Below are 17,249 nucleotides of genomic sequence, written 5' to 3'. Positions count from 1 at the left end.
CTAACCCCCGTGTGCGTGTATGTGTGTGTGTATGTGTGTGTGTGTGTCTGTGTGTGTGTGGAAACACGGGGGTTCTCTCTCTGGAGAGAGAGCCAAGAAAGCAGAAGAATCACGCTGCAGAGCAGCACGTGTGCTGCGCTCGTACGGATCGTACGAGCCACCCCCGTCGCATTCTGCTTGCCACCAAGAGTTCAGCCTCCGCGAGGATTTAATTCTGCCCGATAATCGTCGATAGAACACTTAGTGTTCTCACGCAGTTCGTCTCGGTTCGCTCGGATTTCAAAACCGCTCGTTCGACCACAGTCGGTGAATTTGGTGAAAGACACGATCCTTGGAATAAGAAGATCCGATTTCCAAAAGTAGATAAAGGAAAGAGAGAGAGAGAGAGAGGCAGAGAGAGAGAGAGAGAGAGAGAGAATCGTAGATCGGTCGGTTGAAGATTTTGTTGGACTTGGTCTTGATTTTCATCCGGTGTTTGTTGTATGAAGTTTTCGCAAAGGACGTGTAAGAGACGATAAATTGCACAGTGGTAGGAAACGCGAGTGACTGTAACTGACGCGACGAGCCTGGTTTCGTGAAAATTGTGCCAAAGTGCACAAAGTGCGACAATACCACGTTGCTTATCCCGGATTCCTTGTGCTGCGCGCCCTGAGGAGGCTGGCCGAGCGATAGGCATCGGCCGACGGCAGCTTTTGGTACGTAATCACGTGTCTTCGTTTGCTGATACAACTTCTCCACGTTTCTCAACAACTTGTCTACTTCCCTGAAAAATTGACTGATCGACGTTGTGTTATCGATGTAATTAACTCACGTTTTTGTTTGAACTATGGAAAAAAAATTGTACTTTACGTATTAAAATTAGATTTACCTTTGATCGTTTAGTTAGTCAATAATTATACTCGTCTGGTATGAAAGGGTTATTAATGATCAGTCAAGTGATCATTCTCTAAATGAATTAAAATAGTACAAAACTTTACGTAACAGTGTTTCTTAAAGTCGGATGAAGAAATAATTATTTTCTAAATTATTCAGTCTAAATTTTTGATCGTTTCGTGACACAGTTGATTTGAAATTAGAAACGCGCAGATAATTTGTATTGAAATCGTAAATTCAAGATCTTTATTATAATTTTATACATCGAAACCAAAATGAATGAAATGACGTTAAATTCGATTCGACGTAACGAAACCACTGTGTCAAGGATTTTCTAGTAGTATGTATTTGAGGTATTTGTTCTTAATCGAGATCATTCCACGCCCCAAACGAAATTATTTCATTCGAATCATTAACGTTAAATCGAGCAGTAATTAATTGATTGAGCAATGAAAATCTGAGCGTTAAATGGATTTATTATTTACGCTTGAGAAGTATTAATTCGGTTGACTGAGTCTTTACTTCTATTCGGGATTAATGAATTTGAACAAAACTTCTTGCACACGCTGTATCGCGACAATTTGTTTTCTTTGAAACGCAATTTTGAAAATGTGACTCTCAATCCACACTTTTCTCATTTGTATAGACATTTATTTAAATTAATTGTTAGTTCAGAGTTGTCAAGAGAGTGTAGAATTTCATAAAAATATCAGAGGTTGTCTGTTGTATCTTGGAAAATTTTTTTCATAAAAAGTCTGAAATTGAAATAAAAGACTATTAGATATTATTGATTTATTTGTTTTTTTCAGTGATTAAAGTTTTGTTGTTAGGCCGATCCGTCTTAGATTGTTAGACCGATATTCTTCCAGGTCTTCAGATCGAAGCAAAATACGTATAAAATAAAAACTTCTCGCGCTTGTGCTTTCGTAAAAATTTATTATCGTTGAATTGCAACAATTCGTTCGATGGATCTTGTAAAAAGATCTACAGACTGTTCGAACGCGTGAGCAACACGGGAAGGGAGACGAGACACGCGTGCAAGCGTGCGGGAGAGATGGCGAAACAGAGACAGTGAAACTCAACGTACCGTTCAATCACATTCATCCCTGATATAACGCGCCCATAGAGGGTGTATTGTGCCTTAAGCTGTATTATACGGTACGTGTATGCAATCTGCATCCTCGCACACGCACCGTGTAGTCGCGTTCACCGCTGATACTGACTATTAAGCGGCAAGACAAGCGAGAGGGTTGCTTCCTTTCGCCGGCGTCTATTTAGCGAAACACGTCGCGCGAGCTGAAGAGAGAGTCACGTTTCTGAAAACCGATTACGCGTCGCGTCGGAAAACACGCTTTCCCTTCGACGCCGCGAAGCGACCAGACGCTTTATTTAACGACGTGACGATCGCAATGAGTTAATAAACCGATCTGCAAAAGAGAAAAAGAAAAAAATAATACATTCTCAACTGGATAAATATTTTATTTGCAATTGATTGTTGAAAAATAGAGGATAGAGATTGTAATGCTGTTATTTCTCAGAGAAATGTACGAAAAGATTTCTTTCGTTCTCAAAGAGAAAAGGATACTCGAAACATTCGAGCTGTAACTAACATAGCTACGTATCTCGTCGAATAGTACAAACAGTGTGTAATCTCTGTCTGACTGAATATTCCCCGTTTCCCTGTATCTCTTGTCGCGTGGTTCGCGCAGTATTATGGTGTAATTAGGCAATAGAGTACATGACTCGACGTGTAAACCCTGTGAAGCGAACGAACCCGGTATATCCGCGGTGAATGCCTCGCGTACAAGTGTTGGACACCCCGCGGTGACATTCGACGTGCACATTGTGAACGTGCCTTTCCCTCGAGTCGAGGGTTCGTTATTCGCCGAGGCTTTTCTAGCGGTGGTTCACTCAGTTTTCGACGCTTAAAAACTGTTTTGTGCCTGCATAGGTCTACCACGTTACGTGTAGACGACAGGCATGTATTGATTGTACGTGAAGAGGTGATCGAACCGTTCGAGGATGAAAGAGATTCTATAACCCTTTATGGTCCATCTGTTTCGAACAATCGTCAGCTCGGTTGCTTGGCAGAGCTATATCGATGTTTGATGAAAATTAGGTTTTCATTTAGAATGGTGAGTAAGAGATCAATTGCGGTTGATGTATGCAGGTAGGAAGCACTAGAGAAAGGAAGGTTCGTAATTAGACTGCTGATTTTTCTACAATTTTATGGAAGAAAAGAAAAAAGAGAAATAAATCTTGATTCAACAATTAAACATTTAACAAGAAAAATTGAAATCGTGACTATAGAGAGGAGAAGAAACGTTTTAAGAACGTCTGTTGTAAGTAGAGATTTTCCCCTTGGAAGACCGGAATTGCATTAAAGTAAATCGTTTTACACGCCTGGAGGGGCTTCCATAAGATCTATAATCGTTTAACGGCCAGTTAACTATACATATTATTAACGTGTCGTTAAACAGCCGTGGATATCGCGTAAATGATATACATATGTGCATTAACGTTGATCAATGAAGCGTCCAGCGATTTATTACACACGTATATAAAAACTACCATTACGAAAATAAATTATCCTAAATTCATTAACCTTTTGTGTTACTCTTGTCTCGCGTGATGAACGACGTGCGCCCAGCGAAATCCGCGTTAAATAACACAAAACCATGCCGTGAAAAATGTATTTCAAAATCTCTCGTTACCTTTTCTTCGTCCAGATCGTTCTCTCTCCCCGAGGAGAGTTATTTTGCAGTTATTTTATTTTACGTAATCAATAGAAAGACGTTGATCCTCAGGCTTGAGAAGAAAGAACGACAAGTTTCACACTCTGGTTCCTTTGGTATAAATTAGCAGGGAATCCATCGATTAATTCGGTACAAATTCGCGTATCCCTTCGACGATGGATTCGTGGGAATTATTAATTAATGCGCGGTAAGCGAAATAGAATGGCGGCGGAAGTCAGTGCGTACGGTAGCGCGAGCGAGCAGTTAATTCCTGCGGGTTTGCTCGTGTATTACGTCGGGAGGGGGTGGATTTAGAGTGCGTCGCCGTGCTGGTTTGCCGGTAGTGATGCTGGATGCCGATGCCATTAACACTGTTTCGTCAGAAATGTAAAGCATAATGCGCTGCCAGCTCGTGGATATAGAACCTATTACCATCAGCCTGTATAACGCGAACCTCTGTCGTTGTTTCGCAAGTTGAACAAGTCGAAACCTTGTGAAATCTAGACCGAATCTAGTTGTCTTCTTTGTAAAAAGTTTATTCAATTTTTATCAATACGTTGTCGACCGGAGGATTTATCTACTCACGGAGGCGAGCGCAAGTGAATACGTAGTAGCGCCTCAATTAAAAGTAACACGAATAATAATGCAGAAAATACGAACGAATATTATCGTCTTAAAAATGTTGGATCAAGCTTTCGGTTAATGACGTTTCGACTTAATGCAAATCGACGGAAGCGAGTACACAGAGGTAGATAGACTGTGTGCCGGAGTTCACTAAATCGACAGCTTGGCGTCTTGTAAACACAAACCAGCGCGATCTTGTTTGCGCTCAGTCGCGCATAATCCGAGGTAATCCTCTTGCACAATATGCGAGTGCGATGTACTTTTCTCCCTTTTCGCTTTTCCCTCTCTCTTTCTCTCTCTCTGTTCTCGTCTGCGCTCCCTTCTCTCGTATTCTTCTCGATTTTGTTACAGTCCACCGTCTCGCGTTTGATACTCCCTTGAGTTCTCTCTTAAGAAAACGAATAACATTATACAGAAACTTGGAGCGAGTGAGAAAAGTAATTCTTGTCTCGTTTTATTATTTTTCTGGCAATAAAGAAAATATTTAATAATATTCCCTCTTTCTCATCCTGTTTGATATTCGAACAACGGCTTTGCAGTTGCATAAACGAAACCATCGTAATAAAAAGAATCTTTCAACAATGTACGAACGCGTGCGAGCGTGCTGGTTGATAAAAGGAAATGCACGAGAGATGTCTCGTCGCTTGTCCGGGGAACTAAAACGCGTAACGGGGCGCTTTGTGAGCCGCGACGAGATAAAAACGCGAGAGAATGAACTAATTAGGACGTAATAAATCCTGAAATCGTTATTTTTTGCCACGTACTGTCGAAGCACGCGAGCACGACAGAGGGAAGTCGCGTCTCAATGGGCCGCGAAACCATGCTGCTGCTGCGAGCGTGTAAAAATGAAACGCGACCATCGCGGTTCATCGTCACCGTGTCGACTTTTATTCAGAACGATCACGAGTGCCAAAGTGAATTGACGATTTAACGCCAGTTACTCAGTGAATGAGACACTGAGTCGTTGGGGGTGCGACGATTCTTCGGTGTTTCGAAAGTTTCGAAAACAACGTCAGTGCTTTTTAGACAAAAAAAAGAACAGTTCTTATATTTTTTTTTATTTCAATTCTTCGAGTAACTCGTTTCAAGAAGCAATTGTTTAAATTTCTTCTCGATCCGGTTCTTAATCTTCTTCCATCCTCCCTTTGGCACTCTCTTCGTTGACTCTAACAAGGAAACAATGCACTTTGAAGCCGATAATTAAACGGTATGCATATGCAATAACACTGTCTCGCAAACAAACTAAATAAAATCTTCTTCGACATTGTCGAAGGGTGTCGAATCACCCCCGGTTTCCTTTGCGATTGATCAAGAAGAGCAAAGTCACAGACAGAACCTCTCTCCTCTCTGTATATCCAGATCGATCCCCGTTTGTGCGCTAATTATCGCGCCAGCGTCGCCACTCTCGACCCCTTCGCGTTTCCGGGTGATACACCATTTCTGTTTCTTTCTCTTTTTTTTTCTTTTCGCTTTAATTCCCAGCTACCGGCTGACAGGTTCCAACAGACGTTGCACGTTACACACGCGTTCTGTTCAGAAGCGACGCGAGGAGGGTAATTACGACACTCGACGCGTCGTCACCGTTCAAAATGAAGATATACTTGCGCGTGTACACATACGTCACGTGTACACATGCGGCTGGTACGGAAGTGCGCGTGTATCTAAGCTTTTAAAAAGGGTTTTCGCGTCGGCAGAGGAACGCATTGTGGCCCTTAAGTTCTCTCGTAGGATGCCGATTCTTTTGCTCAACAAGTCGTGCCTTTTCTAGAGCCTTTACCGGCGTCGTTGTTGCTTGATACGGAGCCAATTAGAACGCAGGGACACCTTTTCAATGTTCGTTACACGGCTGCACGGCAGGTAATTATGACACGATTCTCCTGTAGTCGTATTCGAATTAACGAACGTCTATTAATTAGGCGTGAGGATGATATCGGTGAATGTAAATGTAATAGGGGGTGTTAGGTCGATTACGACGCACGGTGATACCTGCATGTAGATGATGCGAAGTTGTAGGCGAAATAAAATTTGTTGGTACAATAAAGATAGTAAATATCTTGAGAGAAGGGAGAGGAAATCTCAAAAAATTTACAAGAAATATCTCATGTACCTTGTATATCTACGAATAATTAGAGATTCTTGTGCAATCTCTTATATCAAAATCTACACCAGCTGTTTCATTATGGGATAGAACACTTGTCGCACGACACCGTATTTTCAATTATAGATAGCCGAGCCACACTCGCAAATTTACACAGATGTTGACGATGCGATCTCGTTTTTAAAATTAGGTTGGTCTGATCTTAAAAGTCGCACGGGACACAGTTCGAGAAAATCTTCACGCGTGTACAGAATTTATCCTCCCACTTACTTTCGCGGTACATTGATCGGGATAATTTTTTGAAATAGTTTAAAAAATAAATTTAAAGAGAGAAAGATTAAATTTTTCAGGGGTAGTGAGAGAAGGGGGAGAATTTTAGGTGAAAAATTGTGGAACCTGTGACAGAGTTGAACGCGCGGTTAGTTAAATTAAAACGAAGATGATTTTAAGTAGAAAATTTCATTGTTTCAGTGACCGGAAGTGCCTAAAGGCCCGAAGATTCTGCCTTCGCAGCAACTAGGCGCTGCGGTCGCTCCATGGCCGGGCGCCACCGGCCTCCTAGCCTCTGTCACCGCTGACGACATGGCACACAAAGGTAAATTTCAACAGAATTTCTCTCCTACGTTGCTCGGGATAATTAACGAGTTACAGTGAATGTGACAAGTATTCGTACAGTAACTCAATTTCAATAAAAAGTTCATCGATAAATTCTTTTCAATGAAAAACATGGTTTTTTTTAAAGATTTTCACAAACAGAAAATGTGTACACGACGCTTCGAAATCTACAGAATGAATTTCGTATTTCGAAAAAGTGTTATTTATTCATATCGGCAAACATCAGCAGGCGAAATGCGTAATACTTTTTACACTCGAATGGATATTTTTAAAAATTGAAAGATAATATACACAGAATTGTTGGCACAAAATTTACAGCGTGAAACGTTATAGTTTCGATTGAATAATATTAGCGCCTAAATTAATTAAAGTTAGAGTTCATTGCCTGTGCGCTTTCGCGTAGGCAAGTGGTCTTACCAGAGACTGGACGTTTCTACTTGCGTTCCTATGCACGAGTTTCTGTCGCGAGGGAAAGATTGCACGCAAAGCGTTTCGGTGATCCGTTTGCCAGCGGAAAAGTTAAAAATCGTTTCGACGCTGCCAGGGGAATGAATTTCACCGATTATATCGTCAATTATCGAATAACAGAAAGAAAATATATATCTCCGCCGAAGGAATTTAATTCGCGTTTATTAAATTCTTCGCCCCTTTATGCGTCTCTGTCTTTTACTCTTTTATGCTTTAAAAGGTTATTGAGAAGAGGCGATTATAGCAAAAATATTTGCAGTCCTCCAAACTGCAAATGCTTTTTATATTTCCAGTTGAAAGATAACTCTGCCTACTGCAGTATTAGACTGCTATATCGAATTTTCATTGAGCTATTTTATTGTACCAATTATCATCATAAACTGACGACGAAAAACACGCGCGAATCACTGAAACGATACGTCGCGTGGCGGTAAAGGCAATTACGTATTCTTACAATTAGACAAAGATCCGACTCGTGCCCTTTCACGCCAAATTTGTCGCGCCACGACACTATTATACCACCGGCAGCGTATAATAACCGCATACAAGGCATTTAAAGCGAAAACTCGCGAAACTCGCGGCGCAACGAGCCTCAGCAAATTGTACGCGGCCTGTACAGAAGCAGAAGCAGAAGCAGAAGCCGAAGAGAGCTTCGAGAGAGATGGTCGAGGAAACTGCGAACCGGGAAATAGCCGTGAAGCCGAATCGAAACGTCCGAGAATCAAGAGGGAGACGTTCGGTTGATGGCTAAGGCGTTTAACCCCATTAGTACTGAATGGAAGTTCACCGTGGTCTCTCTCTCTCTCTCTCTCTCTCTCTCCTTGTCTTTCCGAGTTTCCTGCGCGTCGCGTTTGCTCGAGCTCTCTTAACACGAAATCGGAGGGGGCTCCAAAGAGGATGAACAGACGACGTCTCAAGGCTTTCTAAAGCCGACACCGAGGCTCCTGCCCTGAAACTGGCTGCTGCTCACTTCACGTATTGATTTCCATTCTCTTACGCCTTACGCTCGCCCTTTTCCGCGGATTCTCTGCCCCTACCTTTCCCCCGTTGTCGAACGAAAATCGACACTTGAAAAATTCATCCGTCAGAACGAAACCGATAACTAAAGTTGCTAAAAATGTTTCATCCGAGGAAATCGCGCCATTTTTTTCTATTCTTTTCTTGTATAAAGATTTCACAAAAACTCTCAGAGGAGTAATTGATCGATTGACTGGATTTGGGAAAATTTAAAACAGAGAGAAATGAAATCGCGGTCCTAACTAGTCGGCTTTCGGTACCGATCCTTTCGCGGTATCCTTTTTGCGGCAGGGGATCTCAAAGTGACGTGTTAAATGGTCGATAGGAATTAAATCATCGAAGAATCTACAAGTGAGCGAGCGGGAATCTGCACGGTGCTCGAAAATCCACGAGTTATCTGACCGAGTGCGGCTCAGTGGGGTGTGTAGCGTTAAGTTGGCGTTAGCTCATCGAATCGCTTCGATGGGAACGACGTCGGCCGCGATCCCGCCAGACGAGGGTTTTGATCGATCGTACGTACAAATCGTATTTCCGGTTTCTCCTCGTCACGGGAACAAATCGAGTTTTCTCTTTTATTTTTTTTTTTTTTCTTTTTTTCTTCCTATTTTCTTCCCATCGTCTTCTTTTTTCGTTCGGCGATCGTTGTTTACACGATTTCGTATTGAATTTGCAACCAATCTCGCTTCCTTCGTTCTTCGATCTTTCAATTTGCAATTTTGTAATCAATCTCTTCGAGAACGATGTAGTAATTTTTTTTTATTACACATATGGTCTCTCTCTTCAATTCGCCAAGCTATTCGAATTCAAAAATTTTCACAAACTGTTTTCAACGTTAAAGAAATATAATTTAAATAGTTACTTCCTTTTGTTGGAAAGTCTTTGTTCTTCCATCGAGAGAAAGCAGCAAAATGACACAACATGCCACGCGAAGCCGTAGGAACGATGACAGTGATACGATTCAGTCGATAAAGTGTCAATTTCAGTTACAAAATGTATGTCCGCAGTAACGTCACCTAATTATCGTGTTTGTACCTCAATCCGGGACGATCTATTTTGTCAAAAGTGTCAAACAAATAGTACATCTTGTCGGTAGATATTTACTTGACCAGAAATGATCGTGAAAGAACGCACGAGAAGTTTATGAAACACAGTAGAAATAGAAAATTCTCTTTCGCAAATCAGGCGTCGAACGATATAGTTGTAAGAAGCGAGGCGTTGGTAAGGAAATGCTATCAGATTTAATCAAGTTTTTAAAACCATTCAGGGCTAAGGTAGCCCGCGTGAAGGAACTCTGAGAGTAACGACGAGGACTTGATTCTAATTTCTGGGCGAGAGTTTCGAAAGTTTGACAAGTCCCCGCGTAGTTCGCGAAACCGAGACTCCATAAATTCTGTCATTAATTTGCTAATGGTTCACAACGTTAGCAGTTCCGCTAACAAGCCCCTAATTTTACGCCAACTTTACACATTCTTCGCTTCCTCGCCGGAAAGGATCGAGTCGAAATACCCGCGAGGCTCTGGTACAATAAAATTTATGAAACTTACACGAAATTATTAAAGTAACGCCTATTTTTTTTTTTTAGCTTGTGAAACAGCGGGAAATTTTTTACAATTTTTGTTCATTCTTTCTCGCGAGTTCGTTTTGCGTAGTTTTTCCAATATCAGGGTTATAGATTCTTCTTTTTTTTTTTGCCATAGGTTTCATTCAGGTGTGTTTTATTGTTTGAGAAATGGCATACTTTGTTCACCTAGTGGACAGTACATTCAAAACGGACATTCCGCGTTGTTATAAAGTTGCGTCCTCTGCTATTCTGATTTAAAAACGAGTTTTCACAAGTTAAGCTCGAAAGTGTATATTTCATTTTTCGACACTTTTATGGCAAAACGAGTCGTCGATTTTTAAACACGAAAGCGTCATGTTTGGATGGTACATTTAGTGGTTAACATATAGCGATACGTACACATCATGTTCGTCTATATTCATGACACAGTATCAAGGATAAAAGAATCGCACGGCGTTACTATCTTTCGGAATTCAGAAACGATCAACGCCTCTTTTTTTCGCCTAGAACGCTCGTTTCCCAGTTTCGCGATGTAAGAAAAGAAGGAGGAAGATGCAGGAAGCATCTCCTCTCGTTCTTATGTTCCATTTCTCTCTCTCTTGCTTTAATTCCGTATACAAGGATCGATCAAAGGGCGATTCGTCGACTGTATCAATCAATTTCAGAAGTTTCGAGCGTCCCTTATTCTTTGGCCTTTATTTTTGAAGTATAATATACGTATAATCTCGTCTCGAGTCTTTCCATCTTGAAACAGTGTTACGAAACGAAAAAACATCAAAACATTCATCCCTCTGCTACGAAATCGTTTATAATGCTCGTAACGTAATCGTAACTGGTGGAAATATCGCATCTAGAAACGAGGCAAGCGAAGAGAGAAAGAGAAAGAGAAAAAGAGAGAGAGAGAGAGTTTCCTTTGCAGCGAAGCGTCGAGGGACAAAAGGAGCCTCGCTTCTTCTTCGCCTCGGCTAAGAAACGAGAGCAGCAACTGTTCTCTGTGCAAACACGCTGCCATCGACGACGACGACGACGACGACGACTCTTCTAACTGTTAAACGAAGTAAAAGAAAAAGAGAAGAAAGAGGGAGGAAAAAAGGGAGGAAAAGAAACGAAAACAGAGACAAAGAAGTATCAGAAGAAGTAGCAGAACACGACAAAGTAGCAGAAAGAGCAGGGCAAAGAAAGCTATCCTCCTGTAAAGGTCTCACTGGGCGAGAGAGAGGAGAGAGAGAGAGAAAGAGAGGAGAGCTTTGAACGTGGAATTCCACACAGCCAGTGCACCCCTTTCTCCTTTCAGACGGAAGAAAAGAAAGAGGGTGTCGGTATTTTTATGTGGGGGCAGTTACGAATTAATTGAATGACACAGGGGAGAAAGAGAGAGAGAGAGAGAGAGAGAGAGAGAGAGGTTGCCGCCTCTCGAGGACGCTGCAGGAAATATGGCTGAGGTATCAAAGAAACCTTCTATCTGTTTTACGCGACTGCCTCGCATTTTAAACAGCCGGCTTCCTGCTCGTCTCTTCTCCTAACTGTCCTCGCGTTTGTCTCGCTGTTGATATATCGAGACTCGCACGTCGTGCCATCAAACGCATCGTTTTATTAACGCGTTAATTCCTTCCCCTTTGAGTCTTCGGTTTGAATTTCTCTCGATTTTCCGACAACGCTCCTCCTATCCGGCGGCTGACCACCGACCGACGACGATGCGTCGTCCATCGAAACGTCGAAGCCGAACGTCGCAAGACGAGAGACGGCTGCCGATGGCAGAAGATAGTCGGACGTGGAACTGTACGTCTCGCATCAGGTGTATTCGACTGTAAAATTCCCTCTTCAAACAGAAACGGGTGGCTGGCACATTTCGGCGGCTGGCTAGGTCCAGGCTGAAAAAGATGGGGGAGGCCCGGAGGGGAGGGTGACCCGGAGGAATTCCCGGTCCAATACAGGCCAGAGAAAATTCACCGTTGTACCCGGTACACGTACGAAATGGCTCGATAGATAGATAGCCGTAAAATCTACGGCTCTGCTTTCCTCCGTGCTGGCTTCGAAGACGCCAGTACAAGGAAAAACGGGACCTTGTACTTACCCGGTACGTCCACGCTGTATTTTCAGAGGCTTGTGCAGCCTCCAGCGAAGCCGCAATGGCGGAAACAAGCACGCGACTCCACAGCCATTCTTCGATACTTGGCGATATAATGTCGGATAGCACGCGAGCCGTTACGCGAGGAAGCGGTTGGCTGATACCGGTTTCGTGGTGACTCGTGCGTGCAAAATGCTGTTCTGTGAAATTATCATACCACGCGCAGCGTACCTTGGAGTGGAAAAGACGTTTGTATTATTATCGTGTCTGTGCTTGCGTTACGATACGCGATACTTGGAATTTACAAATTCGAGGTCGGTGTCTGTTCGTTCGCGGATTTGGTTTTTTTTTTTTTTTTATTTCTCGTCTCGATCTCGGTGATGGATAATTTCCAAGAGGACTCGCGACGCGATAAATTCAGCGAGAGGGCAGCGTTAAAAGGAACATCCAATCGCGTTACGTCTCCCGGCGTCTCCCTCCGCCTTCACTTTTCCGCGTTAAATCAGTGAAACGATCGCGACGACCGTGAAGAATCCATGAAATTCCCATCGCAATAGCTTCACGTCCTGACAATGGCGAGGGTCGTCGGGCCACTTGTTCTTTTCTTTCTTCGCGTTAATGAGCTCCCACACTAATACACTTCTCTATTCCTTCCCCCGTCCTCCTCCTCCTCCTCCTCTTTGCACTCTTAGCCTGTCACACATTTTTACTTTCGTTCATCGCTAAAATAGAAACATTTTTTTCGTAGAACGAAACGTCGACCTTCGGGTGGTATCGTTGGAGATCGGAGAGAAATGAGAGTATATCTGCGATTCTTCTTCGCGCAATATTATTTTTCAGATTTTCAAAATTTTCATCTCTTCGGTTCGATACTTCGTTGATGAGTTCTGCTCTTGTTTCAATTTTTATTTCGAGGATTCTTCTGCGAAATTTTGTCGTTTCGTTGATGACGAGCGACGACGCGACGCTCCACGCGACTATAGCACGCTGTATGACTAATAGCACGAAGAAAAAACCCGGTGATGGAAACCGCGCCCTTACGGAACTGCCGCGCGAGGAGGGTGGCTCTGCGAGAAAATAGCGACAGCGTGAAAAGATACTGCGACGACGACGTCGCCGTCGCTTTTGTCCGGCTGGTGCACGCTAGCTGGCGACAGGGTGAGATTTAACTTTAATCGGCGAGACGAGTTCTCCAAATCTACCGAGACAGATTCCTCCGTTCCTTTTAACGTTATTTCCGTATAGTTAGAAACAGAGAGTGAAAACGGAAATATTTTAAGGTTTAGGTATTATACCCAGAGACTGAAACCGAAATATTGCGAGGCTTAGGTATTATACCGTAGGTATTTGCTCCCATATTATCGTAATATAACCGCTATTTGGGAAATCGGTTTTAATATCGATATAAGACGGCCATATCGGTATTTTCATACGTATTTTATCGGTATTTGATGTCCACAACGATAAAAATACCGAAATATATACCGGTATGGTACCATTTTACTGACGAAAACACATTTTTCATTTTCTACGTACAGTTTTATTAATATTCGGACATCATGCTATTCAAAATATTGTTATGAATTTCGATTGTTTATAATAGTAAATTTGGATTAATTTTTTAGTAATATAATAGAACATTCATTATAGTTTATAGTAACATAAATTTTATTTACTTATTGCACGTACTTTTCTTAATATCAAACAATAAACTGAACTATGTCGAAATGTAGCGTGGCAAAAATATTCGGACATTTGAAAAATTACAATATTTGAACCTGAAAATTGTTAACATAAACAATAATTAATATTTTGTTAGGTAGCCCTTAACATCTGCTAACCGTTAATATAAATAAAATAAAAAAAACTAATAAAAAAGCTAATAAAAATAAACAAAGTGTACGTGTATAAGCGTCATGAAATTTACTATCGACAGCTTTATGAAAACATTTAATCATTGTCTCCTTTTCCTTTTCTAATATATTAATATTTTATTTACCGGTATTATACCGGTATTACACCGAAATACATCTACCGACCTAACATCGTTTTGATAGCATCATACCGATATTTTAGTATTGATTCGGTCTCTGGTTAGAAATACCTTATAAGAAATTAACGTCATAGTATTAATAACCTTTTGACCAATTGTCGTAACGAGTGAAAGCGAAAAGATAATGTCTGCACCGAAAATGTATGATCTGGAGTTTAATGACGAAATAAATGAATACGTATTATACTCGAGGAAGAGGAAAATAAACAGGATTTCGAAGGATCTATGCCACGCGAGCGAAACGGTGGCGATGGAAGAAACAGCGGGACTTTCTGATGGATCTAATAGAATCGAAAAAAAAGGGAGAAGAAAGAAAAAAGGGAAAAAAAACCGACGAATGCCGTGCTGAATAAATATTTTGACAAACCGCTTCAGAGGGGCCAGTGGTACCCATGGGTACCTCGACAACTGTCGGCCTAATTTTCCCCTAAACATTTCCGGAGATTACATCGGATTCTCATTGTACTTGCCCCGTGGATCGTGGATTTGCTCTCGCAACGGAGATCCGTGTAGTTTTTGGATCAAGGAAAGCGAGTCCTCAATACACCGTGTAGCGTAGCTGTTGACAATACGTTGACAATGCATTGAAGGATTATTAATTTACTTTCCTAAAGGAAAATTATTTAGATCACTACCCGTTTTTACTTACGGTATTTATAGAACAATAGGGACTTTGAGTCGTCTCGGAATATTCTCTTGAACAAACTATCTGTTTCTATGTCTCTCGTGGATCTAGTGTATCTCTCTAGTTGAATTGAAACTGTAACTCGATAAATCGGCGAAACCAAGAGCAGAACACTTCGTTTAGATATAACTGCCATACGTTGCTCGTCAATTTTTCATTCCCCTAACGAGATCACTACTTGACGTTCTAAAGTACAGACCTGCTCGAAAACAATCGTACGATGCGTGCGTGCATATACACTCGCTTTTAATATGATTATATTGATTTCAAATAGGCACGTTTCGATATATCGCACGAATGTCAAACGATTTTTAAAAACTTTTTACTTATTTCATCTTTCATCGATTACCGATTAGACCAGAATGCTGTTGTACCAGTATTGAAAAAAGGCTAAAAACTTTTAGAGTTTTCATCGTAGACTGTACAGAGAGATCTCGTCAGCGACGTTCCACGAAAGAATCGTTAAACAATCTTCAGCAAAACACTTATCGTATCATCGTACAACAAAATCCCCCATTCTCTTTGAACGAACGTTTACATTCTCCGGTTCGCGTTTAAAGTGCACGTGTACGCCTCGGCTCTCCATATAAAATAACGAAAACTCGGGGAAAAAAAAAAAGAACTTTCGTTGAAGTGCAATTTCCCTGTTCATCGTCGGTTGTTTTTCCCCTCTGGATGAAAATGGCGACGCTGCGTGAGGAATAGACGGGAAACGCGTGGATCGTTAGCGAATACGACTTAACAGGACGATAATGACGTCGCCACGTACGGATTTTTCATTCGATTTTCTGAAAGGTTCATTTGTACACCACTGTTCGTCCCTCTCCCCTTTCTCGTCTTTTTTCCCCACTCTTTTCCTTTCGTTTCGCGCGCGCTTAACCTCCTCGGTACAGGAACACGCCAGTGTGGTGAAAACATTTCTCTCTCTCTCTCTCTCTCTCTCTCTCTCTCTCTCTCTCTTTTTTCCTGAAAAAGACCCTCGAGTGGTCCTCCACTTCACGTTCTCAAAGTTCTGGACCGTTCTCCGCGCACAATAATAACGATTCCACCCGCACACCTGCTCTCAGAGTCTCTCCAGGTCCTGACGAGTCGACTAATCTCGCCGAACTCTCGTGCTCTCGCTCTTGCGTGCCTCACCCATATTTCCCATTTCCCTAACTAGGACAAGTCGTTTCGACTCGAGACGATTTTATTTGATCTTTTTACTTTTCTCAAAGATAGAGTATTATCGTTTACGGCAATGTATATATCACTCGTGTATCAAGATCAATGAACGTTGTTGAAGCAAGATTCGTTGTATCGTTACGTATTCTTCTTTGTGTAATCTCCGTTATGTAATCTCCAAGTTTCGACGGAACGTCAGGAAACACCGGTCGGTGACGTGACGTCAAGGATAAAGACCGGATGGCTGGCATTTGAGTTCGAGAAACTAGACGTAGATCGACAGCTACGCCTGGCTATTCCCACAGCTGATCATTCCGATACGTGAGCTAATTATGTCAAAACCCTCGGCGGACACGAGTCCCATGGGAACAAGCGGGAACCGCGGCGTCGACCACAATACCAGAGCCAGTCGATGTCATTGTGCACCTTGTGCCCGATTGTGCTCACGTTAAAAGGCCCCTTTCCTCGCCTTTATTTCCCGGTTCAACTCTCGTCTCTCTCTCTCTCTCTCTCTCTTTCTTTCTCTTTCTCTTTCTTTCTTCCCCGTTCTGTGTTTTCGTGCCGAGACCTCGCCGCGTTTTTCGCAATAACCAAAGGAAAAGGAACCCCCCCCCCCCCCCCCCCCCCCCTTCCCAGCTATTCCAAAGTGTCCCCCGACGTAGAAATCGCGATTAGGATTTGCTCCGTTTTCCAGCTCTGTGCGAATTTGCTGTAGCTACGAGGATTACGAGTCGTCGAACACATGTCGCCTCTCATTGTACACGCGGGATTTCCCTGCTCTTTGCTTTTTGCTCCTTGCAGCTATTTTATGGGGTGTCAGGGTAATTCAAATGGAATAATAGCCGGCTCGTGGCTAGAAATTATCCACGTGGTAAAGTGATTAACATATTCAGAATCGAGATCTCGAGAGAAGCAAGGAACGCGGTGTTGAAAGTGAAGTCTCGGTGTTGAAATCGTTTTCGAAAAGTTATCAACGTTTCTTCCGAGTCTTGAGACTGGTCGATGCGAAGATAACGAAGGTAAACGGAGTGGCGGTCGGTCCACGGAGAGGAGAGAGAGAAATATGTATATGTGGATAGCCTAGGAAGCCGATGGACGTACCTTTTCCACGCGATGCACCCGGAGAAGCGGCTCTGACAGATCCGTTGGCGCGGAATAACGCGTTTACGAGCTCTTTGTCCGGTCCGCTTTGGACCACGGACCGCCTCGTGCTACCGTTGCTGTTGCCGCTGCCGCCCTGGCTGTCGTCGATCCACATCTATCCGAGCAGGAAAGCTCCAAGGTACAG

At 42.5% G+C, this 17,249-nt stretch overlaps 1 protein-coding gene across 3 annotated transcripts in view; it reads left to right on the top strand.

Annotated features, from left to right (window-relative positions):
* Positions 1-572: 572 nt before the first annotated feature.
* Positions 573-17,249, top strand: part of LOC122535359 (paired box protein Pax-6-like) — a 71,304-nt gene continuing 54,627 nt past the window's right edge. For all 3 annotated transcript variants that reach the window (XM_043666831.1, XM_043666830.1, XM_043666832.1), the window contains exons 1-2: positions 573-695; positions 6,802-6,925. In XM_043666831.1, coding sequence (XP_043522766.1) covers positions 6,913-6,925 — 13 coding nt within the window. In that variant the 5' untranslated portion in view covers positions 573-695; positions 6,802-6,912. The remainder of the gene's footprint in view (positions 696-6,801; positions 6,926-17,249) is intronic.

This window comes from Frieseomelitta varia, unplaced genomic scaffold, assembly GCF_011392965.1.
Source record: "Frieseomelitta varia isolate USP_RPSP 00005682 unplaced genomic scaffold, Fvar_1.2 scaffold_707, whole genome shotgun sequence".
Taxonomy (NCBI): Eukaryota; Metazoa; Arthropoda; class Insecta; order Hymenoptera; family Apidae; genus Frieseomelitta; species Frieseomelitta varia.
The sequence above is the reverse complement of the archived record's forward strand: the minus strand, read 5'-3'. Positions and strand labels throughout refer to the sequence as shown.